Genomic DNA, 22,402 nt, shown 5'->3' with positions numbered 1-22,402 from the left:
CTAGGGATTTGGGCTGTCTTCCATTGTGTTCCCAGGCATTTCAGCAGGGAGCCGGATGGGAAGCAGCTGGGGCTTGACGCATACAGCATGCCAGCACTGTGGACTGGGGCTTAACTTGCTGTGTCACAGCACCGGCCCCCAACAAAATAGATTTTAAAAAATTTATTAGATTTTTGCTAATTGTGCATCTAATCTAAGCCTAGTTTAATGTATACCAACTGTAACTGTTAAAGTTTGTCAGATTTAATAACCTTTTTTTAATTTTTAAAGGACTTACACCGACTAGTTCAGCTATCACTGAACAAAAGAAAAGTGAAATGCAACACAGCAGTCCAGAAAACAGGAAAGACATTACAGTTTTACAAGATAATGAAAGGCTGAAAACACTTTTACTTGTTGAAGATGAACTTAAAAACGAAAAGGAAGAAAAAACAGAATTAAATAAACAGATTGTTAATTTGCAGCAAGAACTTTCTTTATCTGAAAAAAAGAGTTTAATGTTAAGCATAGAGGTTCAAAAAATTCAGTCAGATTATGACAGTGCAATTGCTGAATTACATGTACTTAGAGGTATAAATCAAGAACAGGAGGAAAAGATCATGAAGTTATCAAAGGAGATAGAAACTGCTACAAGAAACATCACAAATAATGTTTCAAAAATAAAATTAATGCAGACAAAAATAGATGAACTGCGTTCATTTGACTCAGTTTCTCAGATCTCAAACATAGATTTACTCCATCTTAAGGATCTGTCAAATGATTCTCAGGAAGAGAACCTGGCAAATACCCAGGTATACCAATTAGATAGTGATTATTTGAAAAGTAATCACGTTAAGGACTATTGTGTTCAAGAATTCAGTAGAGATAATTCTTTCCACACTAGTATTGAAGCTATTTGGGAAGAATGTAAGGAGATTGTAAGGGCCTCCTCCAAAAAGAGTCATCAGATCCAGGAACTAGAAAAGCAAATTGAAAAATTAAAAACAGAAGTAGAAAGCTATAAAGATGAAAGCCATAGACTAGAAATAAAAGAATGTGATATTAAACATCAAGGTGACCTACTGAAAGAAAAAGAAAGTATTATACAACAGCTGAAGGAAGAATTACAAGAAAAAAATGATCATCTTGCTGATCAAGAACAGCGTGTAGTTGAAGGAAAGAGAGCACTGTCAGAACTTACACAAGACATTACTCGCTATCAGGAAAAAATAAAAGAACTTGAAACAGTCTTAGAGACCCAGAAAGATGAGTGTAAGCATTCAGCCAAATTAGAACAAGACATTTTGGAAAAGGAATCTATCATTTTAAAGTTAGAAGGAAATCTAAAGGAATTTCAAGCAGATCTTCAGGATTCTCTCAAAAACACCAAAGATTTAAGTGAAAAGGAAGTCAAGTTGAAAGAAGAAATCGTACAATTAACAAATAATTTGCAAGATATGACACATTCACTTCACTTAATGGAAGAAGAAAAAGAAGCCAATAGGCAAGAAACAAAAAAGTAAGCTAAATGTTATTCAGGATGTTTTAAGATATGCAAAGTATTCATTTTTCTGTATAGCTTTTAAACCTTTAGATTGACGTAACAATCTGGTAAAGTTTAGCATGTGTAGCCTTTGAATCAAAAATTATATGCAGAGAATAGCTTATAAATATCACATGAAATATTAACTGAAGTACTAGATCATAGTTTGGACGTTGCAAATTTGTGAAAAGATGTAATTGTGCCAAAATAGTTACAGTTCACTTAGTGACCTTTGTGATAGTAACCTTTGTGATTAATGGTGCATGATTATAGAAAAGTGGTGTTTGTTTTTTAGATTGAAAGAAGAGCTCTGTGCAAGCTCTGCTCTTACCCAGAGTCTCAAAGCAGACCTTCAGAGAAAGGAAGAAGACTATGCTGAGCTCAAAGAGAAACTGACTGATGCTAAAAAGCAGATTGAGCAAGTACAGAAAGAAGTAAGTTCCTTAAAAATTTGTGGGGCCAATTTAACATAATAAAGTTCATTTTCCTTATATGTTATTTAGACATTAATTTTAGAATTGAAAGGAATGTTAGTCAACTTCATAATTTTTTTAATTGAAAAGTGATTTGAGAGGAAAATATAGTGAGCTCAAACTGAAGGATGTCAAACATTAAGAAAAATATATGCGCTCTGTGAGTTGATAATCTTTTTTTTCTTGAAAGGACTATCAATTCAAGTCCTCCAAAAAAAGGTAGAAAGCAGCTTGTGATTGCAGATAGTATTAAGGAGAGTCTGTTATGTGACTTATGTAATAACAAGTTTATTATAATTTAATTTTAAAATAGAGAATGTGATCACATGATTCCATATCCATAATGTACAAAAACATTCAGTGAGAAAAAAAAATCTCCCCCCCTTCTAAGTCATCCAGTTTGCCTCCAAGGCATCAGATTTTGCTAATTACTTTGTCTACACTTCTGCCTCCCTTCTTTTCTCCATCCTGCTTTTCTTCCTATAAAATATGAAAATGTAAATACTGTCTTTTCATTTTAGTATAGCTTCACTGTCATTCCATATCTGTATGTAAAGAATTTATAAGGGAATTCTCGTGACAACAGTGTGTATTTATTATTAATTTGTCATATTGTTAGGCGGTTCAAGTGGTTCTTACACTTACACTGATACAAATTATCCAGCATTGCCATTTTGAACATTTGCAAGTCTCTCTGATATAAATTTTTAGAAGTAGAATTTATGGGACATTGTTTTGTACATTTGTAATTTCAACATTTATTACCCTCCTTAGAGGTTACACCAATTTACTTGCCATAGCAATGCATAAGAATGAGTGTTAGGTTTTTTATAACCTTATCTACAAAGCAGTAATATTTTATCATTTATTTGAAAGTCAGAATTACAGAGAGAGAGAGAGAGAGAGAGAGAGAGAGAAAATCTTCCATCTGCTGGTTTACTCCCCAAATGGCTGCAACCAGGAGCCAGGAGCTTCATCTGAATCTCCCACATGGATGGTGGGGCCCAAATACTTGGGCCATCAGTCGCTGCTTTTATCAGGCTATATTGGAAATGGAGTAGCTAGGACATAAACTATCACTGATATGGGATGCTGGCATCACAAGCAGCAGCTTTTTCTGTTAGACCACATCGCCAGTCCCTAGTGAGCATCTTTTTGCTTTTTTTTTTTTTTTAAATGTGAACTATCTGCTCATGAATTTGCCTTTTAATTTTGGGTTATTTTATTTTATGTGTTTTTTCATTGCTTTGTACTTACTAGGTGCTTATTAGATATTAAGAAAATTAACTTTTGGGGAATGTGGATTGGAAAGTTGTCTCCCAGTTGCTGTTTTTCTTGATTTTGATTATGGCTCGGTTTTTTTTTTTTTTTTTGCCTTGGAGCAGATTTTGATTTTCTTTCCTCCCTCCCTCCCTCCCTCCCTCCCTTCCTACTTTCCTTCCTTCTCTGCAAAAGATTTACTTTAGATCTAAGTATGTTTATAGGTTGAAAATACTGAATGGAAGATTTTGATTTTTTAAATTTGAACTTATTAATTTGTGTTTTATGACTGCCTGATTTTGTTTTATATTTTGACCTTCTCCAAAGACTAAGAAACTTTAAAAAATTTTTTTTGTCATTTGAGTTAGTTACAAAAAAATACTTAGGGGCGACACTGTGGCGTAGCAGGTTAGGCTGCTGTCTGTAGAGCCAGCATCCCATATGGGTGCCAGTTTGAGACCTGGCTGCTCCAATTCCAATCCAGCTCTCTGCTATGGCCTGAGAGAGCAGTAAAAGATGGCCCAAGTCCTTAGGCCCCTGCGCCCTAATGGGAAGACCTGGAGGAAGCTCCTGGCTCCTGGCTTCGGATTGGCGCAGCTTCAGCCATTGCAGCCAGTTGGGGAGTGAACCAGCAGATGGAAGCCTTCTCTCTCTCTGCCTCTCCTTCTCTCTCTGTGTAACTCTGATTTTCAAGTAAAATAAAATAAATCTTTTTAAAAAAATACTATACGGATGCTGTTTTGAGAATACCTACAGAGCTTGAGATTCTTTGAATCTTTGGACCAGTGGTCATGAATTTTAAACAATAAAATGCTATTATCATTAAATTAATCAATTTATTTTATGAATATTATTTTGTAGGTATCTGTAATGCGTGATGAGGAGAAATTACTGAGGGTTAAAATTAATGAACTGGAGAAAAAGAAAAATCAGTGTTCTCAGGAAATAGATATGAAACAGCGAACCATTCAACAACTCAAGGTAAAGGCTGTTTTTAAGGATGGTTTAAGTGCATTCTGTTACATTTTAGTGTCTAATAAAACATACATTTTTAATAAATTCTCTTTTAACATTTTTTTGGAATCAAAAAATAAATGACTTAAATAAGTCCATAGTGACTTGCTGCTAACAAATAGAATGTGGAAAAATAATAGCAACGGTACTATGAAGAAAATTAGCAAATACCATCCTTTTTTTCCCTTTTTTTTTTTTTTTTTTTTTTGGTCATAAAGAGTATCTATTTGAGAGGTAGAGTTACAGACAGAGAGAGGGAGAGAAAGATCTTCCATCTGCTGGTTCACTCCCAAGTGGCCACTACAGCTGGAGCTGAGCCAAAGCAAAGCCAGGAGCCAGGAGCTTCTTCCAGGTCTCCCACGCAGGTGAAGGAGCCCCAGTACTTGGATGATCTTCTAATGCTTTCCCAGGCCATAAATAGAGAGCTGTTTATTTAATTGAAAGGAAGAAAGAGCAGCCAAGACACCAACAGATGATTGCATGGGATGCTGGCACCGCAGGCAGAGGCTTAACCTACTGTGCCACAGTGCTGACCCCACAAATAGCATCTTAACCAAATGTTTCATAATACCATTGCCAGCAATAAGTCTTACTATTGGTAAAATGTACTTCCTGATTTGATATAGAAGAGCATGTTGATGTAGAAGGACACTTTCCCTCTGTGGTATACTTCCCCCCAATTTATAACCTCAATCTACTCATGAGAAAGCATCTGACATACCCCGTCTGAGGATGTTTGCAGTGCCTTATCAGTGTAAAGTGTCAAGGGTGTTAAAGATGAAGACAGGTGAACAGTTACAGGTGTAAGACTACTACAGAGACATGATGACTGAATGCAGTGTTATCTCCCAAAAAGATCCTGGGACAGAAAAAGAAGAGCAACTGGGAAACTGATTGCTAATAATTTTTTTTTTTAAGATTTATTTTATTTATTTGAAAGGCAGATTTACAGAGAGAGAGAGAGGTCTTCCATCTGCTGGTTCACTCCCTAAATGGCCGCAACAGCCAGAGATGAGCCAGGCTGGAGCCAGGAGCCAGGAGCTTTTTCCAGGTCTCCCCTGTGGGTGCAGGGACCCAAGCACTTGGGCCATCCTCCACTGCTTTCCCAGGCACGTTAGCAGTAAGCTGGATTGGAAGTGGAACAGCAGGGACTCAAACTGGAGCCCATATAGGATGCTGTTGCTGCAGGCAGTGGGATATCCCACTATGCCACAATTTTGGCCTCCAGTTACTAGTCTTATATCCATGTTAATTTCTTGATTTTTGGTAAAGTAAATCATGATAATATGATGGGGAAACTGAATTGAGGTTATATAACAAATTTTGTATGCTATTTTCACAATTCTTCTGTAATGCTAAAATTATGTTTTAAAAACATTTTAAAAAGCTAAAAATTAGTCTAGGCTTTCTCACACATTCTTTTTAAAATTACACTTGATAAGCAAAATCCCTTTATTGTAAATGATTATAATCTTGGTGCAAGTTAAATTATAAGATGACAATAAAAAAATGGATTCATTGTATGCTTTCAAGTTTTGCTTTTAAATGGAGCAAACTAATGAATGTTCAGGTATAAACACATGAGTTTAATTCTTAATGAAGTATAATATCTACTAAAGCAGTACATACTTTCATAATAGAATTTAAAGATTTCTAGATTCTGTAATCTAAGAGTCTTGAAGTGAGGAAATAGTGATGAAATTAGATGAGATTGGGAGTGAAATTTGAGTTAGCTTCTGGTTAAACTTAAAATTGTAGCATTTCCAGTCCCCATAAGTTAATCTTGCCTCCTGTGATTCGGGTTACATTTTCCAATACTACAACTACTTTCTAGTAGAGAGGGAAGGAGGCTCTGTTATTTCTGCATCTTGAATTTAGTGATGGGGAATTTTTAAATGGTTTTCCTTCTTAGTTTTATGTTAAGTACATAGTAGACTTCTGTTTTCTCTTGTTTTCCTTTTGTAGTATATGCAGTGTGTGTTTATTTTCCTACCATTTTCATCCTGCCCTGTTCTCCAAGGTGAAAGAAACTTTGAAGCTTAACACTTAGCAGCCTTGTAGAAGATTGATTTTACAATTAATTTTGAGCCCTGATTTCAAGACCCACTATTAAATGTTATTGTATATTGAAATTAATTTTGCATTTAATTAATATTCGTTCATTTTATAGGAGCAGCTAAGTAATCAGAAAGTGGACGAAGTGATACAACAGTATGAGAGAGTATGCAAAGGTCAGGAACAAATTTGTATTTCCTCCACGAATATGATTGCAAAATATGTGGTCACCGTAATAATTGGGTAATAGTTTCCTTTGAAAATTTGGAATTGAAGTGAGGGCAACATAAGTTTACCAAAAGAGAAAAGCATAATTTTATTTTAAAGATTGATTTATTTGAAAGTTGGAGTTACATAGAGAGAGAGAGAGAGAGAGAGGAGGTTGGTCGGTCTGTTGGTCTGTCTTCTATCCGCTGGTTTACTACCCAGATGGCCTCAACGGCCAGAGCTATGCCGATATGGAGCCAGGAGCCAGGAGCTTCTTCCAGGTCTCCCACGCGGGTGCAGGGGCCCAAGCACTTGGGCCATCTGTTTTCCCAGGCCATAGCAGAGAGCTGGATTAGAAATGGAGCAGCGAAGATTCGAACCGGCGCCCTTATGGGATGCCAGCACTGCAGGTGGCGGCTTTATTTGCTATGCTACAGCCCCGGCCCCAACATAATTCTAATGAATAACTTACCAAATTAAAGTAGAAAAATAAACGAGTAAGAAATAAAAGCAATGTTGAAAATGACAAGGGTTTTATGAAAAATAAAGTCAGAGTTATAAATATCACAGTATAATTTGTGGAATAAGATTGTGTAAAACATATACTTCAGGTAAAATGTCATTAAAATTTGTATTTTTAAAGAAATTTTAAAAGCCACTTAATATTTTATATTTATTAATTTGAAAGACAAATAGTAACAGATACAGAAAGAGAGTGAGAGTGGGAGTGAGCAGGAGTGCTCTCATTTGCTGGTTCATGTTCCAAATGCCCACAGGGGCCAGGGCTGTGCAACACTGAAACAGGGACTGGGAGCCCAGTACCAGTCTACCATGTGAGTGGCAGGGGCCCAGTTAAGTTTCACTTCTGGCTCCCAGCGTATTTATTTAGTAGGAAGCTATAATTAGGAGCCAGAGCCAGGAATTGAACCTGGTCACTCTGGTGTGGATTGTTTCATCCTAACTGGTGCCTTAACTTCTAGGCTATCCCTCCTAACACTTTAGATTCAAATTCTCAATGATGAATTATGCTTTTCTTAATGAAGTTATATTGATTTATTTATTGGAATATTATAAAATTACTTTTATAGATGATAAACATGTATTTCTTTTCTTAACCTTATGTGGATTTTTCTTTTCTCAGTCATTCACCCCTTGAGTTCTTAGTTGTGTGAATGATACGCTGTAGCTTGTATCTAAGTTTGCGTTAGATTTACTGTGAAATATCAAACTTTGATTACTAATCCCTTTCCCTAGTTATGACTTTCTACCTGTTTTCAAATAACCTACTTAATAATTTCTCTCTTGAAGGCTTTCTTAGATGTTATAGTTCTCATTGATGCTTTACCTTGAATGTTAAGCATTTGATTGCTGGTTTATTTTTTTAAAGATTTATTTATTTATTTATTGGGAAGGCAGAGAGAGAGAGAGACTGAAAGAGAGAGATTAATCTTTCATCCACTGGTTCACTTCCTAAATGGCTGCAGTGGCCAGGGCTTGGATAGACTGAAGCCAGGAACCTGGTACTTCTGGATTTCCCATGTGGGTAACAAAGGCCCAAGCACTTCAGCCATCTTCCTGCTGCTTTCCCAGGCACGTTAGCAGGGAGCTGGAACAGAAGTGTAGCAGGTCAGTCTTGCACTGTTGATCATTTGGGAAGCCAGCATCCCCGGCAGTAGTTTTACCTGCTACGGCACAATCCCAGTCCCTGCTTGCTCATGTGATAGTAATGTATTTTATATGGTGACAGCCAGTAGCTATCTTTTCTTTTTTTGACAGGCAGAGTGGACAGTGAGAGAGAGAGAGAGAGAGAGAAAGGTCTTCCTTTGCCGTTGGTTCACCCTCCAATGGCCGCTGCAGCTGGCGCTTGCGGCTGTCGCACCATGCTGATCCGAAGGCAGGAGCCAGGTGCTTCTCCTGGTCTCCCATGGGGTGCAGGGCCCAAGGACATGGGCCATCCTCTACTGCACTCCCGGGCCACAGCAGAGAGCTGGCCTGGAAGAGGGGCAACCGGGACAGGATCTGGCACCCCGACTGGGACTAGAACCTGGGGTGCTGGCGCCGCAGGCAGAGGATTAACCTGTTGAGCTACGGCACCGGCCAGCCAATAGCTATCTTGAGATGTATCTTTAGATAGCCCCAATGAGATTGTTATTTCAGCCTTCTTTAGTTTGCTTTATTTTCCATTTTAATTGTTGTATATATTTAGTCTTCCTGAAATAGTTTACATTACTGGAGGCATTGACTGATAGAATAATTATATTTTTTCCTTCACCTCTCTTGTTTGGTACATCAAATAATAGATGAATGGCCGTTACAGAGTTATCATCATCAATGTCCTGACATTTCTTCTTTTTTTTAAGTTTATTCTTTAGTTTTTAACAGATTCAATGTAGTTCATAGATAAAATTCTAAGAATGCAATGATTTTCCTTTCTTCCCTCCTTCTCTCTCTGGGATTTTCTTAATTGGTAAAGCTGTTCATATAAATTCTTTCTGACCCCGTAGGTTAGAGTCAGTATATGCAAGATAAGAATTCTTTGAGTAAACTTATTACCAGTTATGTACCAGAATATATTTGCAAATCATACTTCTAGAAAGAAAGGGTTATTTATATGATAATACTAAGATCACTTTAATCCTTGGAGGAATTTTGGTTACCTAGTACTCCTGGCAGCTTACATCAATGGACAATAATACTGGAAATTATTCATGTAATTGTTTCTTATTGTTTTGTTTATTTTAAGTTTGCATTGTACACATTTTGAGAGAGCCATCTTTTAGAATTTCTGTCATTCAAAACAACCTGATTTTGAGCTGTGCACTTTCAGTTTTATTACTCCTGACATTAGAAGTTTTGTTCTCTAAAATGAACCTTTCTGCTGTGTGCCATCACCAGAGGCAACCACCTCATCTTTCCTCTCTATTGATGTCTTACAGACAGGGTTAAAATAGAGTTGCTTATAAGTTGTTAATGTAGTCATTTTTCAAGGACCAGAAAGAGTTTTGGTAAGGTTAGTATCAGTGTCATGTTGGAGACACTGGTTATAAAAACCAGAAATAACAAATATTTGAATTTGAGTGTTTTTCTAGAAAAAAAATTATCTCAATTTAAAAAAAAGGATCTAATTGTGATTGGGAATATTTGAGTTTTAGGAGGTAAAGGTTTGATTGAGTTTTGGTTTAAGAAAAATAGCTCTAAAAATAAGTTGTTTTCCCAGTTTTTTCTAAACTTGAAGATTAATTTTTTCTGGGGAGATTCCTTTTTTATACGTTCATACTTTTTTTTGATCATCCAAGCATCCATCTGTGCATCAGGTAAGTATTTAGTGCATCATATATGCCAGTAATATTTTAGGAATTGTGGGTATAGTAGTGAACAAGAGATAGATTCTGTCTATTTAGAATTCATATTACTTAATAAAAGTATATTTTAATTTTAGAAACGGCAAAAGTTGGGTTGTTGGATGTTATTAATTTCTAAAATGTTCTTCCCTCAACTTTTAGATCTGAATGTGAAAGAAAAAATAATTGAAGGTATGCGATTGACACTAGAAGAACAAGAACAAACTCAGGTAGAACAAGATCAAGTGCTGGAGGCTAAATTGGAGGAAGCTGACTGGCTGGCCACAGGTAAAATAAGATAGCTTACATATCTCAAAACATACCTTTTAATTTTGTAAATATTTATTTGAGAGACAGAGATACTGAGAAAGGCAAACAGACAGAGGGAAAGAGAGCTTCCATCTGATGGTTCACTACCTAAATACCCACAACAGCCATGACTGGGCTAGGGTGGAAAATGGGAGATAGGAAGGCAGTGCAGGTCTCTCACATTGGTGGCAGGAACCCAATTACTTGAGCCATTACCTCTGACTCCCAGGCTTTGCATTGATGAGATACTGGAGTCAGGAGCCAGAGCTGGAAGTCAAATCCAAATACTCTGTTCCTGGCATTTTAACCATCTGGCTAAACTAGATTTCTTCTATTTTAAAGTAGCAGAGTATTTATAATAATTTGTAACAGAAAAATGTTTGGTGTGTTTCTTGAATGTCTTGTCATTTTCCACTATAATAAAAATTGTTTTATCTAATGAAATTACATGCTGTAAAGGAATAACTTGTGAATTATATAACTTGTGCATAACCAGACATGAAGAGAGTTTTCCAGGAATATGTGGGAAAATTTGACAGTTATTTACTAATAATAAAGCTATGTGTGATTCTTGTAGAAAAAAGAAATTTAGAATCAGGAAATTGCCTGTGCCATTTTATACATAACCTTGGCAGGACATTTTTGCTGACTCAGCCTACTTGTTCCCTCTCTGAAAAACGTGGTTGATGGATAAAGCCATGTATACTATTGCACATTATTTTATGAGTATCAGATAAGATGATAAATACAAGAATAGTTTATAATTCCTAAAACTATATTTTTAAGATTTATTTTTTACTGGAGGGTCAGGGTTAGAGAGAGATGGAGAGACAGAGAGAGAGATTTTCCATCCTCTGGGTCACTCCCTGTGTGTCCACAACAGCCAGGATTGGGCTAGGCCAAAGCTGGAAGCCAGGAGCTTCTTCCAGGTCTGCCACTTGGGTAACAGGGGCCCAAGCATTGGGCCATCTTCTCTTGCTTTTCCCAGAACATTAACAGGGAGCTGAACTGGAAGTGAAGCAGCTGGGACATGAACTGGCACCGTGTGGGCCCATATGGGATGCTGGCATTGCAGGTGGTGGCGTTATCCACAATGCTGGGACCAAAACTCTATTTTGGTGGATTAAATTGTGATGATGATGAGGGTGATGATGATGATGTTGGTGGTGGTGGTGATGGGTACATGCCACTTCATACGTTGCTACACACTTTCATTGCCTTGGCATACCTTTTTTTTTTTGAGGTTTACATGAATTATCGTATGTAATTAAGGCCAGTATGAATTTATACTGTGTACTTGGAGCATTATTTATTATGTTCCTGAGAAATCCCTGTAGTTCCTTTTCACTCAGAATTTAAGAATCTTAAAAGTTCGGCTGAAGAGTTGAAAGCGTATTGTATTCTTAGATTGCTTGGCTATCCTGACATACAGTTGAAACTTATTCTTAATGTCTGGTTATATAAGTTATATAATTCACATGTTACTGAGTTCTTGAAAGATCCCTGTAGTTCCTCTTCACTAAGAATCTGGTAAGAATTCTTAAAGGGGCCAGTGCCATGCATGGCGCAGTGGGTTAATCCTCCGCCTGCCATGCTGGAATCCCATATGGGTGCAGGTTCTAGTCCCAGCTGCTCGTCTTCCAGTCCAGCTCTCTGCTGTGGCCTGGGAAAGCAGTACAAGATGTCTCAAGTACTTGGGCCCCTGTACCTGCATGGGAGACCAGGAAGAAGCACCTGGCTTCAAATCAGCACAGCTCTGGCCGTTGCGGCCATTTGGGGAGTGAACCAACGGAAGGAAGACCTTTCTCTCTGTCTTTCCCTCTCACTGTCTGTAACTCTGCCTCTCAAATAAATAAATAAAATCTTTTAAAAAAAAGAATTCTTAAAAGTTTAGCTGTTATAATAGTCTCAGTTTCATTTTGGTTTTGTTCTTCTGAGCTCTGCTGAATTTTGACTGTATCCATATCACTTGTATCTCCATGTGGTATACTTTTGGCTTGTAGTTTAAAAAAATAATATTATGTTTTCAAAATCAGAATTGAAGAGATGGAAAGAAAAATGCAAAGAAATGGAAACCAAATGTAATCAAAGTTCAAATAAAGACCTTGAAGATTCAGATGTGCTTCATAAAAAGCTCAGTAAGCTTCAAGATGAATTACAGGTATGATTTTATCTATTGGTATACCTGTGTATCTATGTTGATTATATTTTCATTATACATCCTCTTATAATTCAGTATTTTATATTTTGCACTTAATGTAGATATGGATGAAACAATACCTGGGAATTATTAATACATGAACATAAATTTTCAGGGCACTGTGCAATTACATGGGCAAAAAATTCTGAAGATACAAACTGTTATTGAGTTCCAATGGAAATGCAGTGGTTGGATCTCAATTTTATATTTTATGCATTTAATTTTAAAATCACCACTTAAATGTCTTTGTAGCCATATATCTGTTCCTTTGTTGGATACTGCTATGGAGAAGGTAACTATTAACTGTATTTTTGGGACTCAAGGAAGCATAATAATGATTTTGAAAAGTTGTCTGCATCTAAATTATTTTTTTATTTTAGGCTGTATATAATCAGATACTAAAAAAGTACAGAAACTTATAGTGGCTAATTTTATATTATAGAATTTATAAGTAGCTAGAAAGAAGAAAACACCATTAATTATGAAAAATAATATATCAACTATATTGAGAAAGTTCATATTAAGAAGCACTGGTATATTTTGTATTGTTCTAAAATAATGTGATTTCTTTCTTAGATTATGAACTTTGTAATACTGGAATACACTGCTATAGTTCATCTAGTACAGTGGTTCTAAAAATTTTTAAAGTCTTTTCATTTCAAACAGGTTTTTACTTGAATTTTTTGATATATAAAATATGTGCTTGTGAACACTAAGGATTGGTAGAACTCAGCTTAAATATCATTGATCAGCTATATTCACTGTCTAGCTGTTTTGAATGTTCCTCCTGTTAACATAGGCTATTCTTTCTTTCTTTATTTAAAGATTTTATTTATTTATTTGAGAGGTAGAGTTACAGAGAGAGGGAGGGAGAGACAGAGAGAAAGGTCTTCCATCTGCTGGTTCACTCCCCAGATGGCCACAATGGCCGGTGCAGTGCCGATCTGAAACTAGGAGCCAGGCAGGATTTTCTTCCAGATCTTCCATGTGGGTGCAGGGCCTGAAGGACTTGGGCCATCTTCTACTGCTTTCTCAGACCATAGCAGAGGGCTGGATTGGAAGAGGTGCATCCAGGACTAGAACTGGCACCCATATGGGAGGATTAAACTACTGTGGCACAGTGCTGTCCCACTTATTCTTTACTTAGTATCCTAGATAACTAGTAATATTTCATTGTTAGAACTGCACCATCAGAAATGATCACCCTAAATGATGTCTTTTTTTTTCCCCTGGGATTTAGGAATTCCTTCCTCACTGTAACTCTTTCAAAATTTGATTTTTTTTTAAGATTTATTTATTTATTTGAGAGGCAGAGTTACAGAGAGCAGGAGAGATAGAGGGAGAGGTCTTCCATCTGCTGTTCACTTCCCAAATGGCCACAATGGCTAGAGCCAGGCTCATTCAAAGCCAGGAGCCAGGAGCCAGGAGCTTCTTCCAGGTCTCCCATGTAGATGTAGGGGCCCAAGCACTTGAGCCATCTTCCACAGCTTTCCCAGGCCATCAGTGGGGAGCTGGCTTGGAAGTGCAGCATCTGGGACTCAGACAGCACCCATATGGAATGCTTACGGCGCAGGTGGAGGCTCAGCCTACTACACCAAAGTGCTAGACCTGTAAATTGTTTATTTCTTAAGCTCACTGATAAAGAAAAAGACTTCAACTGGACTTTACAGCAATAAAGTTTTTCTTTTTTTTAAAGACTTATTTATTTGTTTGAAAGTCAGAGTTACACAGAGAAAGAAGGAGAGGGAGAGAGAGAGAGAGAGAGAGATGTTTTCCATCTGCTGGTTCACTCTCCAATTGGTGGCAACAGCTAGAGCTACACCGATCTGAAGCTAGGAGCTTCTTCTGTGTTTCCCATGCGGGTGCAGGGGCCCAAGGACTTTGGCCATCTTTTACTGCTTTCCAGGCCATAGCAGAGAGCTGGATCGGAAGTGGAGCATCCGGGACTTGAACTGGCGCCCATATGGGATGCCAGCACTGCAGGCAACAGCTTTACCTGCTATGCCAAAGTGCCAGCCCCAGCTATACAGTTATTAAATGAAGCACTGTTTAAGACAGTAGTTCAGGGGCCAGCTCTGTGACGCAGCAGGTTAACGCCCTGGCCTGAAGCTCCAGCATCTCATATGGGCGCCAGTTCGAGATCCAGCTACTCGACTTCCAATCCAGCTCTCTGCTATGGCCTGGGAAAGCAGATGGCCCAAGTGCTTGGGTCCCTGCACCCACATGGGAGACCTGGAAAAGCTCCTGGCTCCTGGCTTCGGATCGGTGCAGTTCCAGCCATTGTGGCCAACTGAGGAGTGAACCATCAGATGGAAGACCTCTCTCTCTGCCTCTCCTCTCTCTGTGTAACTCTGACTTTCAAATGAATAAATAAAATCTTAAAAAAAAAAAAAAAAAAGACAGTAGCTCAGCGAATGTGTCTGTATAATATGAAATAAATTCTGAACATGTCATTTAAAGAAAAGCACAGTTTTTAAAAGCATAAAAAGTGATGGCTTGTATGAACATTTTGGAAAAGCAAATTTATTGACTATTGATGAGTGATAATAACATGTACCATTTATATTTATAGGAAACTGAACAAAAGTATAAAGCTGATAGAAATAAATGGTTAGAAGAAAAAACTCTGCTTATCAGTCAAGCAAAAGAAGCCGAGAGCCTAAGAAACAAAGAGATGAAAAAATATGCTGAAGACCGGGAGCGTTGCTTAAAGCAACAAAATGAAGTGGTTAGTAACAGTCATATCTTTGTGTTTCATTTGCTTTTCTTGAGGTTTATTCTTGAGAGTCTTCTCAGTCTCTGCATGGTTGCCTGATTTTTTTTTTTTTTCTTTTTTTGCTTTAAGGCAGATTTTCTATTTGTAAAACAATTTCACTGGCAGAGCTTATCTTGGCTTTTACTTAAGTTCTTGTTTTAGCAGTCCATTAAGCAAGTTGGGAAAATACTTAATTGCCTCTCAGTATCAAGAAACTGAATTGAGGAAATCTATTTCTTCTGATTGCTACAATATAGGAATATTTGTTGTTTTACCTACAATAATTATAGTTTTCTCTATAATATTTTAAAACTTTGCATTTTGAACTGTAAGTTCTAACTTAGTGTGTATGTTTTATGTCATAAGCCAATTTTATCAGGACTTTTCAAAAAGTCGACTAAATAGGTTTTTCTTTTTTTAAGATTTATTTATTTATTTGAAAGTCAGAGTTACACAGAAAGAGAAGAAAAGGCAGAGAGAGAGAGGTCTTCCATCCGCTGGCTCACTCCCCAGTTGACCACAATGGCTAGAGCTGTGCCAATCTGGAGCCAGGAGCTTCTTCTGGGTCTCCCACACAGGGGCAAGAACCCAAGGTCTTGGGCCATCTTCCACTGCTTTCCCAGGGGATAGCAGAGAGCTGGATTGGAAGTGGAGAAGCCAGGACTCGAACTGGCTTCCATATTGGATGCTAGCACTGCAGGCAACATCTTTACCTGTTTCACCACAGCCTCAGCCCCTGTTTTCCCTTTTTTAATTGGCTCTTAGTCTATTTGATATGGCAGAGTTGACAGTCAGAAAATGGAAATTAAAAGTTATTATCGGGGCTGATGCTCTCTCTCACAGAGAGGGAGAGGCAGAGAGACAGAGAGAGAGAGAGAGAGAGAGAGAGAGAGAGAGGTCCTCCATCCGCTGGATCACTCCCCAATTGGCCACAGTGGCTGGAACTGCACCAGTCCAGAGCCAGGAGCCTCTTCCGGGTCTCCCATGCAGGTATAGGGGCCCAAGGACCTGGGCCATCCTCCACTGCCTTCCACTGTGCTTTATGCCACAGTGCTGGCCCCCAGATTGTATCTTACTTGTTTAGTTGTTCCTTAATCTCTTTCAGCATTGCTTTGTAGTTTTCCATGTTTACTTTTGTACCTATTTTTGTGAATTTATCACTGATTATGTCGTGAACCTACTAGAAATGCTTCAAAAATTATTTCGCTATAATTTAACCTCTCATTTCCCATATATTGGTAAAATGCTGGCAGTAGCTTAAAAGCTACAGTTCTAGGGGCCAGCATTGTGGTGCAAGGCTAAGCTACTGCCTGTGATGCCTATGCCAGCAGTCCCAGCTGCTGTGCTTCTGATCCAGCTCCCTGCTAATGTGCCTGAGAAAGCAGCAGAAGATGGCTCAAGTATTTGGTCCTCTGGAGCTTGAAGCTCTTGGCTTCAGCCTGGACCAGCCTTGGCCCGTGCAGCCATTTAAGGAGTGAACCAGTAGATGGAAGATCTTTCTATTTGTCTCTTCCTTTTTCTCTCTCTGCCACTTGGCCTTTCAAAATAAGTAAATATATTTTAAAAAAGAAAAATCTGTAGTTCTATTTGTTTATTGAAATAAGTGTCCAGGAAGCTGATTTGTGGAATGAGATGGGACAAGAATAACTATAGCTTGTGGACATTTAGTTTATGTGATAGTGTTACATAATTTTTTTCAGATTATTTATTTATTTGAGAGGCAGAATTAGAGAGACAGACAGAGAGCTCCCCCATCCGCTGATTTACTCGCCAAATGGCTGCAACCGTAGGAGCTGCGCTGAGCTGATCCGAAGCCAGGAGTCAGGAGCTTCTTCCAGGTCTACCATGTGGGTACAGGGGCCCAAGCACTTTGGCCATCTTCTGCTGCTTTCCCAGGTGCATTATCAGGGAGCTGGATCAGAAGTGGAGCAGCTAGAACGCTAACTGGTGCCCACAGGGATGCCATACTGCAGGCAGCGGCCTAACTTACTATGCCATGGTGCTGGCCCCATATGTATTTTGTTGTATAGGTAAATATTTTCTCTAGACTTGACAATGTAGTTTGTTATATAGTGTCTTCACAGTTGTATTCATGATGTTATGTATAATAACATTTTCTAAAATTCTTAACATTAATCATATTTCAAGATTTACTTTAATGTTTTCTCTACTTCTTGAATAGGAGATACTGACAGCACAGCTGGAAGAGAAAAATAATGACCTTCAAAAGTGGCGAGAAGAACGGGATCAACTGGTTGCCGCTTTAGAAATACAACTGAAAACACTGATCTCCAGCAACAAACAGAAAGATTATGAAATTGAGCAATTAAAAGAGATCACGTCAGAGGTTTCTAAAACAATAGTCAGTAGAATCTTGTTCTTTCTCTTTCTAGTGAACACAGAAAATTTTCAAAATTATTTGGTTAACTTTCAGAGATTAAATAAGTTTCAGTAGATCAAAGAGACATCAGAGGTTGAATAATTATGAGATTTCTCAATTTTTGAGTCTTCAATTGTCAGTGGCTTGAAACTTTGCTCTTTTTGTAATATTTTGGTCGTATATCTTAAGTTGAGTAATTAGAAAATGAACACTTTGTGATTTCATCCCTAGTCTATCTTTAAAATGTGAAAATGTGGTTCGGCCTAAAATATTGGTGACATGTAAATACTTAGGCCCACTCTTAGATTCAGTGTCTGCAGATACAAGTTATTCTGAAGATAAGCATTGCAGTGGAGAGAGAAATCATGAGTCATTTAGCATTTACTTTTGTAATATTATTTTGGGGCTGGAAATCTTGAATGAAGAGAGGACTGCCTTTCACAGTATGTCTTCCCAGTAAATCACATCAGGTGCATCTGAAGATAGTGTTACAGAATAAATGATCTGCACTTAAAGATCTGCTATGTTCAAGCCTTATTAAAATATGGGGTAAACAATATATGTGTATGTGAGAAAGACTTCCACATGACTAAAGATACTCAGAGACTGCCTTTTCAAAAAGAGGAATACCATGTCGTGTAAATAACACAAAGCAGAAAGTCAGAAAAACTAGCTATTGGCTGTTGTCACTGTGGCTTTGCAACCTTTGGGGAAAATTGCTTGACATTTCTAAACTTTATCTAAAATAGATAATAGCATCTTTGTAACAGAATTATGAAATTAATCCTGACATTATGAAATAGCATACTTCCTACCACGGTAGAAGTCAGAACATACTAGTTGCTTTCCTCGTTATAAAGTCAGTGGGATCTGTTATTATTTGATAATAATGCATAGGTGATGTAAGAGGTACATTTGACGTTCAATTTTAATGACTGTGATAAGAATGGTCTACATTGGAGTTTGTTAAGTTTTAAAATATAATGATACTTTTTTTAATTTAAAGATTTATCTTCTTCATTTGAAAGGCAGAGGGAGAGAGGGAGAAATGGAGAGACAGAGAGAGCGAGCGAGCTCTTCCATTTGCTGGTTCACTCCCCAAATGGCCACAAAGGCTAGGGATGGGCCAGGTGGAGGCAGGAACTTCTTCCCAGTCTCCCACATGGATACAAGGGCCCAAGGACTTGGGCCATCTTCCATTGCTTTCCCGGGGTCATTAGTAGGGAGCTGGATTTGAAGTGGAGCAGCTAGAACTCAAACTGGTGCCCATATGGGATGTCGGCATTGTAGGTGGTGTCTTAACCTGTTACTCCATAACATTGGCCCCCTGATAGCTTTTTGTTTTTTTTTTAAGATTTATTTGTATATTTGAAAGGCAGAGTTACAGAGAGGCAGAGGTAGAGAGACAGAGAGAGAGAGGTCTTCCATCTGCTGGTTCATTTCCCAGATGGCTGCAATGGCTGGAGCTGTGCCGATCCAAAGCCAGGAGACAGGAGCTTCTTCTGGGTCTCCCACATGGGTACAGGGGCCCAAGCACTTGGGCTATCCTCCAGTGCCTTCCCAGGCCATAGCAGAGAGCTGCATCAGAAGTGGAGAAGCTGGGACTTGAACTGGTGCCTATGTGGGATGCTTGCACTGCAGGTGGTTGCTTTAGCCACAGTGCCACAGCACCCCTCCTCCCTCCCACCCCCCCGTTCTTTGTAAATCACTTAATTAGGGTTTAGTAATAGAACCTATCTTTTTTTTTTTTTTTTTTTTTTTTTTTTTTTTTTTTTTTTGACAGGCAGAGTGGACAGTGAGAGAGAGAGACAGAGAGAAAGGTCTTCCTTTGCCGTTGGTTCACCCTCCAATGGCCGCCGCGGCTGGCGCGCTGCGGCCGGCGCACCGCGGCCGGCGCACCGCGCTGATCCGATGGCAGGAGCCAGGAGCCAGGTGCTTTTCCTGGTCTCCCATGGGGTGCAGGGCCCAAGCACCTGGGCCATCCTCCACCGCACTCCCTGGCCACAGCAGAGGGCTGGCCTGGAAGAGGGGCAACCGGGACAGAATCTGGCGCCCCGACCGGGACTAGAACCCGGTGTGCCGGCGCCGCTAGGCAGAGGATTAGCCTAGCGAGCCGCGGCGCCGGCCAAAACCTATCTTATGACTAAGAAAATGTAATGAAGAGTGTCCTGCAAAAAAGTCTTAGTTGTCGTTGTGGTCTTTTCTATTCTGTGGCTATAGTTGCATTCCCAAAAAGTCTGTGGTTTTTCAAAATTGTATTATCAAAAGCAGTTGCTAAGGTTCAATTTCCAACTCAGTGTTGATCTTAGGTGTGTCATTTAATATCTCTAGGTCTGTATTTCCTCAACTGGAAATAGGAATAATGATACTTGCTTAACTAGAGTTATAGTGAAAGTGAAATGAGAGAATGTACGCGAAACATGTCTGCAGCTGAAGATAATATTTTAAATTTCTCCTTATAACAGTCCCCAAAAAGCTAGAAAGTTGTTCAGCGTTATTTCACTGTCTGAGTATGAAAAAGAAGTGGAAGGAGGGTCTGCTTATCATTGAAAAATCATTGGTTATTTCTGCCGCTTAGTCCACGCAAATCTTGATTTTATTTTTTATTCTTTATGTGAAGTGTTATGATATATTTTCAGTTTAACAATGGCTTGTTGTTTTAATATTTCCTTACTTTAGAAAACAGAAGTCATGGATATCAAGCCCACACAAAATAGTTCAGTAGATGCTAGCAAAGTTGAAACTGAACCTCAATCAGCAAATTTTGAAATTTCTGGGACTGCAGTAGAGGTGAGTATTTGGTTATACTGCTTTTTATTTTCTTTACTCAGCATTAACACTTGCAAGTATAATGTAGTTAATTGTTACAGTTTCCTTGCTATAAAGTTACCTATATATATACAGTCAGTTGGGTGAAGGAAAAATACAGGTGTTTGAGGAAAGATGATGAAATTCTTCTGGGAGGTTGGATCAGAAAGTGAACTTAATTTTTTAAAAGCATCTGTTAATATAAACAAGTTTGATGATCAGAAATAGGAAATACCGGCCGGAGCCGCTGCTCACTAGGCTAATCCTCTGCCTAGCGGCGCCGGCACACTGGGTTCTAGTCCCGGTCGGGGCGCCGGATTCTGTCATGGTTGCCCCTCTTACAGGCCAGCTCTATGCTGTGGCCAGGGAGTGCAGTGGAGGATTGCCCAAGTGCTTGGGCCCTGCACCCCATGGGAGACCAGGAGAAGCACCTGGCTCCTGCCTTCGGATCAGCGCGGTGTGCTGGCCGCAGCGCGCCGGCTGCGGCGGCCGTTGGAGGGTGAATCAACGGCAAAGGAAGACCTTTCTCTCTCTCTCTCTGTCTCTCTCTCTCACTGTCCACTCTGCCTGTCAAAAAAAAAAAAAAAAAAGGAAATACCACAAAAGATAATATGATAATTTACTATAAGGAGTTTCTTTAATAAAACATTGTTTTAAATAGTGTTTTTTTAAATTGTATCCATTTAATAACTTCCTCACCAATCTTCAATAACTCATTAAGCGTTTCCTTAATTTATACTGGGTTTAGGCTTCTGTAAATAATCTTGAACAACATAAAGATTCTCAGATTAGATATGAGTTAGATAAAAATTTTGTTACTTAATAGTTCTTAAGATAAAATTACTTTAGAAATTATTTATTAAGCATGTTTATTGGGAACACTCAATGTTGGGAACTTGAGGATACAAATATGGTATGATCACCATCCTCAGGGAGTAAGGAATCTAATAAGACAGATACATAAATGACTAACTTGTGTGACCTTACCTTATTGGCTAAGCATTATTGTAGAAGTATGAAGTGCTACTACCAGGAACACTGAGGAAGATGCATTGAATTTTGCTTGGGTGGTTGTGGTAGTGGATTAAGAAAAGGTAATATTACTAGATCACAAAGCTGAAGAGAAGCTTACTAATTAAAAAGTGCAATGAGAAGGTTATTTTAATATAGAAAAATAACATGAACCGTTCCTTTTGTCTGGCTTTTCCTTGATCCTTCTAGGTAGAATTCCAAGTAATTAGCATTGATCAATACAAACCATAAAACTTGTGGAAAATCTTGATGTTGGTCCATAAACAAAAATTGATTCTTGATTGCTTGAGCAGTCACACATAGTGGGACATTTTCATTTTATTAAAGATTTATTTATTTTATTTGTAAGGCAAAGTTACAGAGAGAGCAAGAGGAAGAGACAGAGCTTGAGATCTTTCATCCGCTGGTTCACCCCACAAATGTCCTCAATGGTCGGAGCTGGGCCAGACTGAAGCAGGGATTTCTTCCCAGTCTCCCATGTTGGTGCAGGGGCCCATGCACTTGGGCCATTTTTTGCTGCCTTCCCAGGCATATCAGCAGGGAGCTGGATTGGAAATGGGGCAGCCAGTACTCAAAACAGTGCTGGTGTTACAGACAGCAGCTTTACTTGCTACGCCACAACACTAGCCCCATGCAACATTTCTTTTACTCCAAGTTTTATATATATATTGTCCTAAAGCCTCTTGGTTCTAATTTCTTATTAATAATTCTAGCAAGGAGCCAGTGTTGTGGCATAGTGGGTAAACCTGTCACCTTCGATACTAGCATCCCACATTGGTGCTGGTTCATCATGTCCTGGTTATTCCATTTCCTTTTTTTTTTTTTTTTTTTAAAGATTTTATTATTAATTCATTTGAAAGTTATACAGAGAGAGAAGGAGAAGCAAAGAGAGAGGCTTCCATCTGCTGATTCACTCCCTAATTGGTCGCAATGGCTGGAGCTGATCTGAAGCCAGGAGCCAGGAGCTTCTTCCAGTCTCCCACGCAGGTACAAGAGCCCAAGGACTTAAGCCATCTTCTGCTGCTTTCCCAGGCCATAGCAGAGAG

At 38.6% G+C, this 22,402-nt stretch overlaps 1 protein-coding gene across 5 annotated transcripts in view; it reads left to right on the top strand.

Annotated features, from left to right (window-relative positions):
• KIF20B (kinesin family member 20B) overlaps positions 1–22,402 on the top strand; it is a 67,585-nt gene that overhangs the window by 32,466 nt on the left and 12,717 nt on the right. For 4 of the 5 annotated variants that reach the window (XM_008270183.4, XM_008270182.4, XM_008270181.4 and 1 more), the window contains exons 19-27: positions 271–1,498; positions 1,818–1,956; positions 4,117–4,236; positions 6,440–6,500; positions 10,035–10,160; positions 12,218–12,342; positions 14,954–15,109; positions 17,319–17,498; positions 20,196–20,306. In XM_008270183.4, coding sequence (XP_008268405.2) covers positions 271–1,498; positions 1,818–1,956; positions 4,117–4,236; positions 6,440–6,500; positions 10,035–10,160; positions 12,218–12,342; positions 14,954–15,109; positions 17,319–17,498; positions 20,196–20,306 — 2,246 coding nt within the window. The remainder of the gene's footprint in view (positions 1–270; positions 1,499–1,817; positions 1,957–4,116; positions 4,237–6,439; positions 6,501–10,034; positions 10,161–12,217; positions 12,343–14,953; positions 15,110–17,318; positions 17,499–20,195; positions 20,307–22,402) is intronic. The other variant, XM_070057633.1, reaches the window with a different exon arrangement.

The sequence above is a fragment of the Oryctolagus cuniculus genome, chromosome 15 (assembly GCF_964237555.1).
Source record: "Oryctolagus cuniculus chromosome 15, mOryCun1.1, whole genome shotgun sequence".
NCBI lineage: Eukaryota > Metazoa > Chordata > Mammalia > Lagomorpha > Leporidae > Oryctolagus > Oryctolagus cuniculus.
This window is presented reverse-complemented; position numbering and strand designations above follow the sequence as displayed.